This window comes from Arachis stenosperma, chromosome 9 (genome assembly GCF_014773155.1).
Source record: "Arachis stenosperma cultivar V10309 chromosome 9, arast.V10309.gnm1.PFL2, whole genome shotgun sequence".
NCBI lineage: Eukaryota > Viridiplantae > Streptophyta > Magnoliopsida > Fabales > Fabaceae > Arachis > Arachis stenosperma.
In genome coordinates this window covers 87,458,058-87,472,656 of record NC_080385.1, presented here as the reverse complement: position 1 = coordinate 87,472,656, position 14,599 = coordinate 87,458,058, and the positions used below count along the sequence as shown (strand labels likewise).

At 42.6% G+C, this 14,599-nt stretch overlaps 1 protein-coding gene across 1 annotated transcript; it reads left to right on the top strand.

Moving 5' to 3' along the window:
• The first annotated feature begins 9,186 nt into the window (after positions 1-9,186).
• Positions 9,187-9,588, top strand: LOC130949687 (uncharacterized). The gene has a single exon (XM_057878340.1). It carries the CDS (start codon positions 9,187-9,189, stop codon positions 9,586-9,588), a length of 402 nt encoding a protein of 133 aa, XP_057734323.1.
• Positions 9,589-14,599: the final 5,011 nt, after the last annotated feature.

Sequence of the window (14,599 nt, the reverse complement as noted above, 5' to 3'; positions counted from 1 at the left end):
AAAAATTGCATGAAGTAAAAAGAAAATAGATGATGGAGGCATATCATGTTTCAGACATGCATCTCCTTATTAAAGACATGAAAAAGGAAACATGAAAGAACTTTGCCACCTTCTAATGGTCGTGGCTGCTACTTGATTCTCCCTTTTTCTTCTTTCTCTTCCCTGTCTTGGAATAATCTCAGATTTCTTCACCAAGACATCTTCTGCCCCAAACGGAATCTAAGAGTCCTGAGAGCCCAACATCTTCCAATCTTTTAAAGGTTGCCTCAGTATATTGATGAGATCTTATCTGTTGCTTGGCTAAAAATTCAGGGCATTGCTCAAATGGCTTGATCTCAGGATTGAGTGTTGGCAAATTGTGGGTCAAGTACTCCAACCTTGCTTGCATGTTCTCATCATTCTCCATTCTTTGTGCATATCTAACTTCTCCCATGGTGTGATGAACATTCTTCCATTGATATAGGTTGTGACTGTATTCCCCTGCTTTAGCTTGACTAAAATACAGCTTATCATATGATTCCTTGAATTCTTTGTATTGCTCTTTTTGTCCTTCAAGGATCTGTGCTTGAAATTCTTGCTGTTGAGTCATCATTTGCTGTTGCCATCTCTCTTGCTTCTCCTCCATTTGACGCTGCCAAGCTTCCCTCTCCTCTTTGTCTTTCAGATAGTGCTCCATAAACTCTGGATGGGGCTCTAGATATTTCTCTTGGCACCCCTGATTTTGCTCTTGTTGAGTCTGCATGAGTTGTTGAGATAGCTCTTCTATCGCCCTGTGTAACTGGCTCATGTCTATGGCATCATGAGCTTGATTTCGTCCTTCCTCTCTTTGTGATCTCCTTTGCTTGGGAGTTACCACCCCCTCGGGATCATCTTCTTCATTTATTCCTTCCATACTCTTCTTAGTGATCCCTTTTCCCTTTTTCACTTTTTCTGTATCCTCATCTTCAAAGATTACTCCAGCTTTGTCACATAGCCTGAGGATGGTACTTGGATGTCCAAGACCTTTTGATTTGCTTGTGCTATCGGCCATTTCTTGAATACTGTCAGCTATGAGTTGTGCGAGGTTGATCTCACCTCCATGCAAGATGCAGTATGTCAAGAGTGCTCGTTTGATTGTGACCCAAGAAGCGTTTCCAGTAGGAAGGATAGATCTCCTCACTATTTCATACCATCCCTTAGCCACAGGAGTGAGATTTATCCTCCTTAAGTGACTTGGAACTCCCTTTGAATCTCTTTCCCAATCTGTATTCTCCACACATAACCCCTGCAAGATCTCATCAGGATTGTTTTCTATCTGCAATCTGGTTTCATAACTAGGCTCTGCATAGGTTATGGTTCTCAACTTGAGGGCTCTTGTGATGGCAGCTGGGCTAAAACTCACTTCAACTCCTCTGACATAACTTGTGTAAGGAGCACTATTTTTGTTTTCTTTTGCAGCATTTGCATAGAACTCCCTAATCATAACTGCACTGATGTCAACAAGAGGAGCACATAAAAGTTCCCACCTTCTTTCTTTAGTGATTTGCCTCATAATGGGATATTCCCCATCTCTCAACTCAAGGCCTTTCTCATAAATGACATTCTTTGTCTCCATGAACCTATGATATCTCCCTTCATGGAATTGGGATCTAAATTTGGTTGCATCAAAGGATGGAGGTTCGGCTACCATAGGTTCCTTTTCCGGCCTTCTTTTTGAACTTGAGGAGGCCATCGGATTTGAGATAAGAAGAAAGAAAGAGTAAGAATAAAAGAAGTGTGTGTTGTATTTGGGATGAGTTTTGGTTCGGTTTTGTTGTGTGAGGTAAGGGAATTATGTTGGTTTTGGGAGTGGAAGAGATTATGGTTTTCATATGAAAGTGGCTTGAATGAGAGTGTGTATACCGTGTTGGTGCCAACAGCTAATTATAGGTGAATTCTTCAAGCCTTCCAACAAAACCATAATGAGAGAGAGGAACTCGTTGGTGCTCATGAAGGGTTAAGATTGAGTTGTTCATCCAAGGAATGCATGAAATGGACGGCTTGCATGTATTGTTGAGGCTTTGACGAGGATCCTTCTTCCATTGGTTGCATGCATTTAGGTGTTCAAGGATGCATGCATGCAAATTCTGTTCCCCATGAGCGCGTTCTTCTAGGTGCATGTGACCATCCTCATATAGCTTCTCCTAGCCGTGGCCCCTCCTTGCTTTTGTCTCAATCCTTTTCTCCTGCAAGAATCAAGACAGCTAGCCTTAATTCATTAACATAATCGTTGGCAATTGATTTGAAATAAAAGATTTGTTTTGTTTTGTTTATATATATATATATATATATATATATATATATATATATATATATTCATGGTCAATTGTGTCCCTTAATTAAAGATGCTAAAAGTTGGTGAACACCAAACTTATCTTTTATTGAGGGAATGGCTTAACAATGCAAACCAATCTTCACAATTGATGCATTTTAAAAGATTGATGCATGATCCCTTTGTGTATGGTTTTGAGTCCATGATTGGAAAATGATCTTCTGAACATTGTTACACATGCAGACACCAAACTTAGTGTTTGATCATATGCTTCATCAAAAGAATTATGCATATGTTCTAAGAATAATCTTCTTTTTTTTTTTTGAAAAATGAAGGTGTGCCTTAAGGGACACCAAACTTAGAAGTTTGACATGTGCTTTAAAACAATGTATGCATTTATCAGGTATAAAAGTTCAAAATCATACTCAGGGGAATCATGGCTTATTAAATGAAAGAGAAGACAGAAATCTTAAATCATAGGTTGCCTCCCATGAAGCGCTCTTTTATTGTCACTAGCTTGACATTGAACTCCCTTTAGGGTGGTTGATGTTGGTGATGTCTCAACTTGTCACCTCTCACTGTAAGCTTTCTCTGTGTGCCTTGATGCTCAATTTCAATGTGCTCAAGAGAGAGTACTTGGTTGACAGTGTAATAATCTTGTGTTCCAAGCTGTTGATACACTAGTTGCACCTCATCACCTTTGGCAAATCCTTCAGTTGGGATTTTCTTATTCTTCCACCCCTTGTAGGCCTTTTTCTTGTTTTTCTTCTTTTTCCTCCTTATTGATATGCTTCCTTTGATAGTGACTTGAGTTGTGATACCTTCCTTTTTTTTATCACCCCTGCTTCCTTTTGAATTCCTTTTTCTTCTTGCATCTGCTTGTTTTTCTGTTCTGCTGCCTTGTCAGTTGATTGCTTTGGAAGGAGATCACCACTTGTTTTGCTTGTTTCTTCATCCCTTTGTATTTCTGGAAAGACTTTCAAGATGATGCTCTCCTCATGCATCCTGAGGGTTAACTCTCCCTGCTCTATATCCACAATGGCTCTAGCAGTGGCCAAAAATGGTCGACCCAGTATTATGGAGTCATTTCCATTTTCTGCAGAATCCAAGATCACAAAATCTGCCGGATAGATGAACTTGTCAACCTTAACTAAAAGGTTCTCAATTAGCCCTTTAGGATACGCTACCGATTGATCTACCAATTCCAAAGATATCTGTATTGGTTTCACCTCCTCTATGCCAAGCTTTTTCACTAAAGAAGATGGGATTAGATTTATGCTTGCTCCTAAGTCACACATCCCCTTGTTGATGAATAGGTTCCCAATAGTGCAGGGCAGGAAGAAACCTCCAGGATCTTCAAGTTTGGGAGGGAGTCCCTTTTTGATGAGTGCACTGCATTCCTCACTAAGCATTACAGTCTCCTTCTCATTCCAACTTCTCTTCTTGTTGATGAGCTCCTTTAGAATCTTGGCATACAGAGGCATTTGCTCTAATGCCTCAGCTAAAGGTAAGTTGATTTCCAGCTTCTTGAAAGTCTCAAGAAATTTGTGAAAATGCTGATCCTTTGTCTCTTTGTGAAATCTCTGTGGATAAGGCAGTGGTGGTGTTGAGCTCTTTTCCACTTGATGCTGTTTTGGAATTGGTTCTTCCATGATCTGCTTTCCTCTCTTCAAATTCTGTGGTTTGTTGTCTCCTTCTGTGAGTTTTTCTGGGACATCCTTGCTTATCATGTCCTTGTTAGTGGCTTCATCATTCTTTGTTGGCTCATTGTCATTGTGCTTGGTTGCCCCTTGGTTACCATCCAATAACACTTTTCCACTTCTTAGTTGCACGACCTTGCATTCTTCCTTTGGGTTGGGAATGGTGTCACTAGGTAGTGAACTTGATGGCTTCTCAACAGAAATCTGTTTGGAGATTTGTCCAATCTGCCTCTCTAAGTTCTTCATGGAAGCTTCTTGGTTCTTTGTTGTCAATTCTTGGTTCTTCATCATTTTCTCCATGAGCAACTCTAGGTTAGTGATCCTCTGAGAGTCTTGTGAGATTGGTTGGTTTTGGGGTGTTGATGGATGATGATAGGTGTTTTGATTTGTTGGGTGGTTATTGGGTGGATAATGGTTAGAGTTGGGGTAATTATTTTGTGGTTTTCTGTATGTATTTTGGTTAGTGTTTGGCTGGGGGTTGTGGTTTGTGTTTTTCCAATTGTTCTGACTTGTGTTTCTTTGCCATGGTTGTTGGTTTTGATTATGGTTGTCTCCCCATCTGAGGTTGGGATGGTTCTTCCAAGATGGATTGTAAGTATCCCCATAGACTTCATTTGTTCCAGGATTTTGGTTATGCATGTATTGGACTTGCTCTTGCTGTTGCTCCTCTTGAGTTTCTTCACTTTGCACCCATGTGGTTGATGGTTGGCTTGTGGTGCTCACTGCTGCCACTTGCAACCCATCAATTCTTTTGGCCATTTGCTCAAACTGTTGTTGAATCTGCTGTTGCATCATCTTGTTTTGAGCTAAAATTGAATCCACTCCTTCTAACTCCATTACTCCTCTTCTCTGTGATGGTTGGCATTGTCTTTGATGAGCAAAGAAATATTGGTTATTGGCCACCATATCAATGAGGTTTTGAGCTTCCTCTGTGGTCTTCATGAGTTGTAATGAGCCTCCAGCTGAGTGATCAAGTGCTTCTTGAGCCTTTAGAGTAAGTCCTTCATAGAAGTTTTGCAACTTATCCCATTCAGTAAACATCTCTGGTGGACACTTTCTCAATAGAGCTTTATATCTTTCCCATGCTTCATATAAATTCTCAGCCTCCATTTGAGTGAATGTCTGCACCTCAGTCTTCAATCTTATGATTCTTTGAGGGGGATAGAATTTGGCAAGGAACTTGCTCACCAAATCATCCCAAGTGTTGATGCTTTCCTTTGGGAACGTTTCTAGCCATTGAGTGGCTTTGTCTTTGAGAGAAAATGGGAAGAGCAACAACTTGTAACTGTCAGGAGGCACACCATTGGTTTTAACAGTGTCACAAATCCTCAAGAAGGTGGATAGGTGTTGATTTGGATCCTCCAATGGTCCTCCTCCAAAGGAACAGTTGTTTTGAACCAAAGTGATGAGTTGTGGCTTTAATTCAAAGTTGTTTGCATTGACATTGGGGGGAAGAATGCTACTCCCACAGTGTCTAGCATTTGCAAGTGTGTATGAAGCCAAGACTCTTCGTTGATGTTGGTTATTGTTGGCTCCTTCTCCTGGTTGATTGAGATCTCCTTCCATCTCTTGGAATTCCTCCTCAGATTCTTCCTCTCCAATAACGTTCTTTCCTCTTTCAGCTCTTCTTATTCTTCGAAGAGTTCTTTGGTCAATTTCAGAGAGGACAGGGGTAGATCTTCCTGTACCTGACATACAAAAACACAACAATAAACACACAGACCCAGAAAATCAATAAAACTTCAATCTATTGCTAGAATGAGGTTTTAGTTAGTTTAAGCAAAAATTCAAACAGTTAGTGTGTTAGTAGGAATTAGAGTAACAGAAAAGAAAAAGTGCTTAATCTAGACCTCCACTTCACTTAATCATTGTCAATCGATTTCAATCCCCGACAACGGCGCCAAAAACTTGATGTGTGGAAACCGATCCAACACAAAACTCACCGGCAAGTGTACCGGGTCGCATCAAGTAATAATAACTCACATGAGTGAGGTCGATCCCACAGGGATTGAAGGATTGAGCAATTTTAGTTTAGTAGTTGGTTTAGTCAAGCGAATCAAGTGTTGGTTGAGTGATTTGTGTTTAACAGGAAGTAAATGACAGTAATTGTAAAAGGGGAAGGGCAAATTGCAGTAAATTAAAGAACAGGAAAGTAAACTTGCAGAATCTTAAAGAACAAGAAAGTAAATGACTGAAACTTAAAGTGCAAGAAATGTAAATAGCAGTAACTTAAATGGCAAGAAATGTAAATTGCTTGAATGTAAGAGGGATTTGAGGACTGGGATTGCAGAATCTAAACAAAGAGAAATTAAATTGCAACAATTAATTAAGTAGAAGATGAATTGGATCAAACAGAGATTCAGACAGAAAATGAAATTAACGTGCAGCAGGGTTCACAGAAGAACCAAAAGTAAAATGGGGTCTCAGGTCTCAAGAGACTAGGTAGCAGAGCCTAGATCTCTATTTGCCTTCCCAGATCCAAGTTCACAAAGCAATTGACAAGGAATTGAAGAAGAAGCAGTAAAGAGAATGTAAATTGATTCAATTATGCAGAAAAGTAACTAAAGAGTTCTTGAGTGGAGATTGAGATAGAATTTCCTCACTTGTTAACACCCAAGAATCAAAACAAGGAAATTAAAAAAGACCCAAGCAAGAATGAGGAAGAAGAGAGATCAATTCTCCTCCCCAATTCTCTGGAATCTTGGTGTAGTCTCTCAAAGAAAGTTACAAAAGCTCAAAGAAAGTGCAAAATTCAAGGCAAAGCAAAAGGTAAGTCCAAAAGGTCCTAATTACATCAAACTAGCTCCTATTTATACACTTTCTATTCTTGGATTTTTGGATTTGGATGGGCTTTTGAATTGGTGAAGAAATGAATTAAAATGGGGTTTTAATTTGAATTTTCGGCCCATGAAAAGTTGCTCCCAGGAGGCTGCCCTGCCCTTGTGGAGGGCAGGGCAGGATTTGGTGCATGTTGGTGCGGCTTTGGTGCGGCCTGGTGCATGTTGGTGCGCAAAACGCTGCCCTGCCCGTGCCGAGGGCAAGGCAGGAAAAATTGGTGCGCCAGAATGTGCCACGGTGCGTGCTTGGTGCTGCTAGGATCGAGCTGTGATGCGCCAGGATCGAGCTGTGATGCGCAAAATGCTGCCCTGCCCTCGCGGAGGGCAGGGCAGGAAAAATTGGTGCTGCCAGGATTGTGATGGTGCGCCAGAATTGTCCCTTGGTGCGCCAGAATCATGCACCATCAAAATGCTGCCCTGCCCTCGCGGAGGGCAGGGCAGTGTTTCCAAAATGAAGTCCCGCATTCGAATCCGGGCAGAAACACACGCTCAATCATTTTCCTTGGTTTCTTGGCACGGTAATGGACCTTAGTTCCTTGCTTCCTCATGGTCCCGTGTTCAACTCTTGTGGCAAGCATCATAGGCATTTTTCCTTTGATTTTCTTCCTTGGTGAGCCCGATACTGCCCTTGTGGAGGGCAGGGCAACATTTTCTTCTTCTTGATTCCAAGGCACAAATTTGTGCTCTGCCCTTGTAGTGGGCAGGGCAGAGTTGCCTTCTTTGCCTTGTTCCCTTATGTTGCCCTCCTAGAGGGCAGTGTGCCCTTGTGGAGGGCAATGCTTGCCTCCCCCTTTGTATGCGGCACACTTTTTTCCTTTGACCACGCTTCCTTCTCCTTGGGTCACGCTTTCTTTAGGCCACGCTTTTCTCTTTTATTCTTTTCTTCACCTAAAATAAACCAAAACAACCACTCCAAGTATCACTAAATTCATAAGGCTTATAAATCAATTAAAATTCAATTAAAATTAGCTTAAACCTCATGAGTTGACATTAATTTCATAGTGGTTGCTTGATTTAAACAAGTTACGCATTTTCACTCCAAATCACTTACTTAGGATGCAAGAAAGTGTATAAAGACTAATAAAACAAGTGAAATTAGCTTGAAAAATGGGTATATGATGACTTGTCATCATATACCACTACTGAGAAGGAACTCCTAGCTATTTTTCATGCTTTAGATAAATTTAGATCTTATTTGCTAGGATCAAAGATAGTGGTATACACGGATCATGCAGCTCTGAAATACTTATTGTCAAAGAATGAGTCAAAACCTAGACTCATACATTGGATCTTGCTTTTGCAAGAATTCGACATTGAGATTAGGGACCGGAGTGGATCTCAAAATGTGGTTGCAGATCATTTAAGCCGCCTTGAGAATTTAAAATCTGATCTATTTCTGATCAATGACTCATTCCCATTGGATAGTTTCCATGCTGTATCGGATAGTTTTTCTTGGTTTGCCCCAATGGCAAACTACTTGTTTGTGAAACTCTTCCCTCCCAACTTTTCCAAACATCAAAGGGATAAGTTGAGGAATGATTCCAGATATTACCTTTGGGATGACCCTCACTTGTGGAAGAGGGGAGTAGACCAAGTAATTCGAAGATGTGTCCCGGAGTCCGAAATCCAACCCATTCTTGAAGCTTGTCATTCGTCCGAGTGTGGTGGCCACTTTGGCCCACAAAGGACCGCAAAAAAGGTGTTGGATTGTGGATTCTGGTGGCCAACCTTGTTCAAGGATGCTAACCGATTATGTATGTCTTGCCATCAGTGTCAAAAGTCGGGAAACATATCCCAAAGGGATGAAATGCCTCAACAACCTATGTTATTTTGTGAGATATTTGATGTGCGGGGCATTGACTTTATGGGACCGTTTCCTAACTCAAGTCGGTATCTATATATCCTGTTAGCGGTTGACTACGTGTCAAAGTGGGTAGAAGCAATACCTACCCGCCTTGACGATGCCAATACCGTCATTTCTTTCATTAGGAATAACATTGTATGCCGTTATGGGTCGCCACGAGAAATCGTGAGCGACCAAGGATCCCACTTTTGTAACAGGAAGGTAGAGGCATTGCTCAAGCACTATGGAGTGGTGCATAAGGTTGCCACCGCTTATCATCCGCAAACCAACGGACAAGCAGAAGTATCCAACCAGGAAATTAAAAGAATTTTGGAGAAGGTAGTCAATCCGCAAAGGAAGGATTGGAGCATCCGATTAGGAGATGCACTATGGGCGTATAGGATAGCCTACAAGACTCCATTAGGGATGAGTCCCTTCCGGATTGTCTATGGGAAGGCATGTCACCTTCCAATGGAAATTGAGCATAGAGCCTATTGGGCAGTAAAGTAATGCAACATGGATTTGACCCAAGCAGGAGTAGCCAGAAAATTACAGCTAGAGGAGCTCGAATGTTTGAGGAACAAAGCATATGAGAATGCCCGGATTTACAAAGAGAAAACCAAAGCATTCCATGACCACCACATCCAGAAAAAGGATTTCCAAGAGGGTGATGAGGTGCTCCTCTACAATTCGAGGCTTCGTTTCATGCCTAGCAAGCTCTGTTCTAGATGGGAAGGACCTTTCAAGGTAAAAGAGATAAAGCCCTATGGGGTGGTGGAGTTATTTGATCCTAAAAATGAAGCAACCTTCAAGGTGAATGGACATAGAGTGAAGAAGTACCATGGCTACAAGCTCTTAAGGGAGCTAAAGGTGTTCCTATTGTGGAAGGAGAAGTTTGAAACTGACCGTCTTCGTTAAAGAAAAGTGCTTCGTAGTGGTAAGATACCATCTGCTTTTTGTTTATATTTTTGAGAATTTTGTGATTTTTTGATGTTGTTGATTACATGGGAATTCTAGTTGTTGTTATTTTTGTTGGTCAACTAGGATGTTTAGATAAATTTCATCATTTTGGTATGGATGACTTGTTGGAATAGAGAGAATGCTATATTTTGAGTGATGCATGAATTTGTGAAGTGTTCTCTTGCATACTAGCAAAGACACCTACCAAAACAAACAAAAAAAGAGAAAGAGAGAAGAAAAGAAAAATAAAAGACAGCTTGGGCACCGGCGCACCAGCGCACTGCATGCGTCCGTGCCGATGGTGCATTTCTACCCTTGGGCCTAAAACCCGAGAGTCATGCCCATCTCATGCCCATATCATGCCAGCTTCTGTGCGCCAGCGTACACGCCGCCAGTGCGCCAACTTGCGACCTGGCCATCGACGCGCCAGCGCACTTCCCGCGTGCATGCCGATGGTTTGACCTGATCTCTCTGGTACAAAATCCAGAGAGTTATGCCATGTTTGTGCCCAGCCTGTGCCCGCACTGATGCGTCCGCGCGCTTCGCGCGCCCGCGCCGGTCGCCAACACCATCATGCACGCGTCAGCGCAGTGTGCGCATCCGCGCGCCTGAGCTGCACGCCAACTCGGGTATAAAAACCAGAGAGTTATGCTAACTCTGTGCCAGAGGCACGTCTGTGCTTGCGCAAACGCGCCAAGGACGCACTCGCGTCCCTTGATCTCTCTTGATCCGTGCGTCAGCGCACTGTGCGTGCACGCGCAGGTTGTGCGAATCAACTTTAAAGTTTTGCGCCCTGTTTATTATAATTCTGCTCACTAACCCACTAACTGTTTGATAATTTGCATCACTCAAACTAACAATTACTCTAACAAAACTAGTTTCATCATTTTATCTCCTGCTGTGCAATCTGTTGTATGACAGGGAGAAGAGAAGGAGTTTCAACATCCTTTGATTCAGAACCTGAAAGAACCCTTTGGAGACGACGAAGGGAAACAAGAGGAAAAAGGATTATTGGTGCTGAGGAAGCAGAGGAAGAGTATTTTGAACCCAACATGGAAGAGAATTTCGAGAATAACCATGAAGAGGAGGCTCATAATCAAGGCCATGCCAACTGTTTCGAGGGTTACCTGAAACTGTAGGTCGATCTCGGACGAGATCTTCTGTGCTGGTCAGAGCCGACGTGTCCGGCAGGTGTATAGCGACCGGAGCTGGTGTGTCCGACTTGTTGGACTTGGTGATGGTGCTGATCCATCGTCCCCGGAGGGGGGTACCTGCAAGGGACTCCGATGCTTAAGTTAGCAAGGGTATTAAGCAGGTATTGAGTAGAATCAGAGTATGAGTTATACCTGGGTGCTTCAGTGTATTTATAATGGTGAGATGTGACCTTCTGTGGATAAGATAAGTTAGTTATCTTATCTTATCTTTATCTTATCTTGAGGTGAGGTCATCTTATCTTCAAGGGAACAGCCCTTCTCACTGTTGGCTTGGGCTACCCTTGGATTTGGGACGTGTTCCTCAATTTGGGCCCTTTGTTTGGGTTTTCCTGTGACTTGGCCGAGCTCTTTGAGAAGTGGTCGGGTTGTCCTGACCTAAAGAGGTCGGTCGCTTTGTCTGTCGAACATCCCGGGTCGGACAGCTCGACCCAGGGTATGAACAGTGCCCCTGCTTGAGCTCAGACTTCCTTGAGGTTGAGTCTTTGACTTCGGTCCTTCTTTGGTGAAGCCGAACTCAAGCATTTTGTCGATTCCTTTATAGCAGCTTTTGAATGTAGAACGGTTTCCTCTAAAAGCGCGCGTTTTTATATCAGCGCTTTTTTTTGGGAGCGCGAGAGGGTTTTAATATCTACATTTAATTGGCATTAATTGCCCCGTTTTCTCTTGGTCTTTTATTTTGAATTTCTCACTCAAAAAACGGTTTCTCTTCTTTACTCTTTCTTCGTAACTTCCCCCTTTACTCTCTCATTTTCTGTTTTTTTTGTAGTTCCTCCCACCTGTTCTGTTGCTGCTCTCTGTGGAAGAGGGTGATCTCCGGCTTTTCTCCTTCGCAACTCTCCGCTTTCAAGGGGTGGCTTTTCTTCTGTCCTTCGGCTTTCTTTCGAGGTTTTCTTCTGCATCCTCCAGGTTCGATTTTTCTTTCTTCTGTTTCCTTATATGTGGAAAGTTTGCATTTTGCTCAGAGGAAGTTTTTTGGGTCTTTCTGCTTTTAACATGCCTGATTGTTGCGTGCTCTGGAATTTCTTCGTTTTTGGTGCGAATCTTTTTTCTTGTTGCTTGAATCTTTTTCCTTTAGGATTTTTGCATGTTGTCGCCATTTCTGCTTGTGCCTTTGGTGATGGTTCTTTGCTTGATTCTGAAAAAAAGGTTTGCATCTTTGCTATTTTTTTTTTGTTTGGCATTTTTCGTGTTTTGATAATGCCTTTTGCTAATAAACTGTAGAAGCAATGCTTTTTACTGATAAACTGTAGAAAGGTGGTGATTTTGTGTTTTTACTTCCTTTGAGACTTTATTTTCTTTTTGATGAGTGCTGGGACGTAAGCTGTAGAAATAGCTTGAAAACCTTACTTTGTTATTGCCTCCAAGGGATGCCCCATGACTTTTTGGCTTGAGTCTTAGGATTTTCCTTTTCTGTTTATCCGCCCGTCGAGATGTTTTGCCCCTCGTCCGAGATGTTTTTAAGTAATCCATTCTTCTTTTCTTTTTGTAGGATTTAGTTGGCCTCATGTCTTCTCGAAATAACGTTGTAGAGATGCCTTCCCATGTTCCTGAAGGTATGGCCGATTGGGTGGACTCGATGGTTCTTATGTGTGTGTCTCTGGTTGATTCTGAGTTTTACGCGCAGCTTAGGCAGTTTCACAGTGTCTGTAGTAATCCTGGTGATGAGAAGAACTATGAGCTTGTCCCTCCCTCTTCTGACGAGAGAGTTTGCTTCTCTACTCGGGTTGTTGATGATCGCCTTTTTTTCTATGTTTATGACTTTTTCTTTGGTTAGCTGGGTATCACCCTTCCTTTTACTAAATTTGAAACTGACCTGTTATGGTCCTGTAATGTCGCCCCCTCTCAACTTCACCCTAATTCCTGGGGTTTCATAAAAATCTTTCAATTGTTGTGCAATGGCTTTGGTATCCCTGCCTCGCAATCTCTCTTTTTCTATCTGTTTGTCTTGACTAAGCCTGGAGTGGTAAAAAAGAAGGCAGCTTGGGTCTCCTTTCGATCTACCCAGGGAAAGAAGGTTTTTTCCATGTTTGACGAGTCATTCCGTGATTTTAAAAACTACTTTTTCAAGGTCCGAGCTGTTGAAGGAGCTCGGCCCTTCTTTCTGGATGAAAATGACGAGCCTGCTTTTCCCTTGGAATGGCAAAAAGATGTGAGGGTGTACCGATATACGTGGGAAATGTTGGATAAGACTGAGCGAGCCTTTGTGACTGTCTTGGAAGAACACTGGGGTCAACCTCCCCATCTCGACACAAAGAAATTTCTAACCAATCCCTCTCTTCTTCAAACTGAGATGGGTATTTTGTGTTTCCGTTTTTATCTGTTCTATATTACTCGTAACTGTCTTTTCCGACTTTGTAGCTTAATTTCTATTTTATTTGCAGAGGCGATGAAGAATAATGAATCCATGAAAGCTTTTAAAAGAGCGCAGAGGGCGATTGCTGCCAAAAACATCTCAGCCAAGGCGGCTGGGGAAGGATCCTCTCAAGTGCACGTGAAGCCGTCTGTGCCGAGTTCCCTTGGGGTGAAGAAGGTGATCCCTACTCCCCGAGTTCGTCTGGTGGATCCTCACCCTACTTCTGCTGCTCCTTCTGTTGCTCCTCCCAATAAAAAACAAAAAACAGCTGAGCCTTTCGACCTCAATGCTCCCGACTTTAATGCCATTGAATTTGTGGATCAGCAAATCGGTCCCTATGGTACCCTCTCCATGGACGATGTGTCCATCCTCCATCATTTGGAGTTTATGGCCCGAAATCACGTACAGATGGCATATATGGCGGCTGCTATATACCGGACTGCTCAGAATCTTCCTCTCCATGCTACCAAAGCATTTATGGAGGAGGCAAAGTAGGAGTTTGACCGGATGAAGGGGCTGAAGGAGGAACTTGAATTAAAGGTGACCAAGTTGGAGAAGGATCTAGAGAATGAGAAGGCGAGTTCCCTTTCACTGGCAGCTTCTTTGAGGTTGGCCGAGGATACAGCTCTGATGCATAAGGAGAGTTACGTTACGACTTATCGGGAGGTGATGCGTCTGAGGGGGGAGTTGGACAATGCCCGGAAAGATTATTCTGAGCTCCAAGGTCATCTTGTTGGCAGCGTGACTGCTGCTTATGAGAACTTGAAGGAGCAAGCTCGAGTCATTGCTCCCGAGGCCGATCTCACCCTTTTCAGCCTGGAAAACGTTGTCAGGGATGGCAAGATTGTCCCTGATGACGAGGGTGATGATGATGCTGATCCTCTCCCTGTATCCTCAGCCAAAGTGTCGACTTCTTCTGCTCCTCCGGTTGCACCTGATTCGGATAGCCAGGTTCTGAACCGGGAGGATGGAACTATAGATGCTGTGCCTATTCAAACTCGCCCTCTTTCTCCTTGTCTTGAGGCTGCCAAGAAGGCTCCTGATGCTTGGTGATCTCTTTCTGGATATTTATGTAGCTGGCCCGGCTTGTGGGCTTTTTAAAACTTTGTTTATTTTGCTGACGGTCTCTAGTTTCTTGTTTTAGCAACTTCTATTTTGAAAAACAAAAGTAGCTCGCTATCTTTAGTAGGTGTTGATGGCCGCCGAGGCTTTTTTAACTTTGTAGATTATATCAAGGTTTTTGACTTTGTTTTCTCTTCTCCTTTGAGTTTGTGTCTATGTGGGTCCGACTGTTTCTCGGTTTTCTCGCCTTTGTACGCATTTTTGACGCTCCGTAACCGATTCTTTTGCGTTGGTCCCTTCTAAGTTATTTATGTAATCCCCTTTCTTGGACCTTGATCAG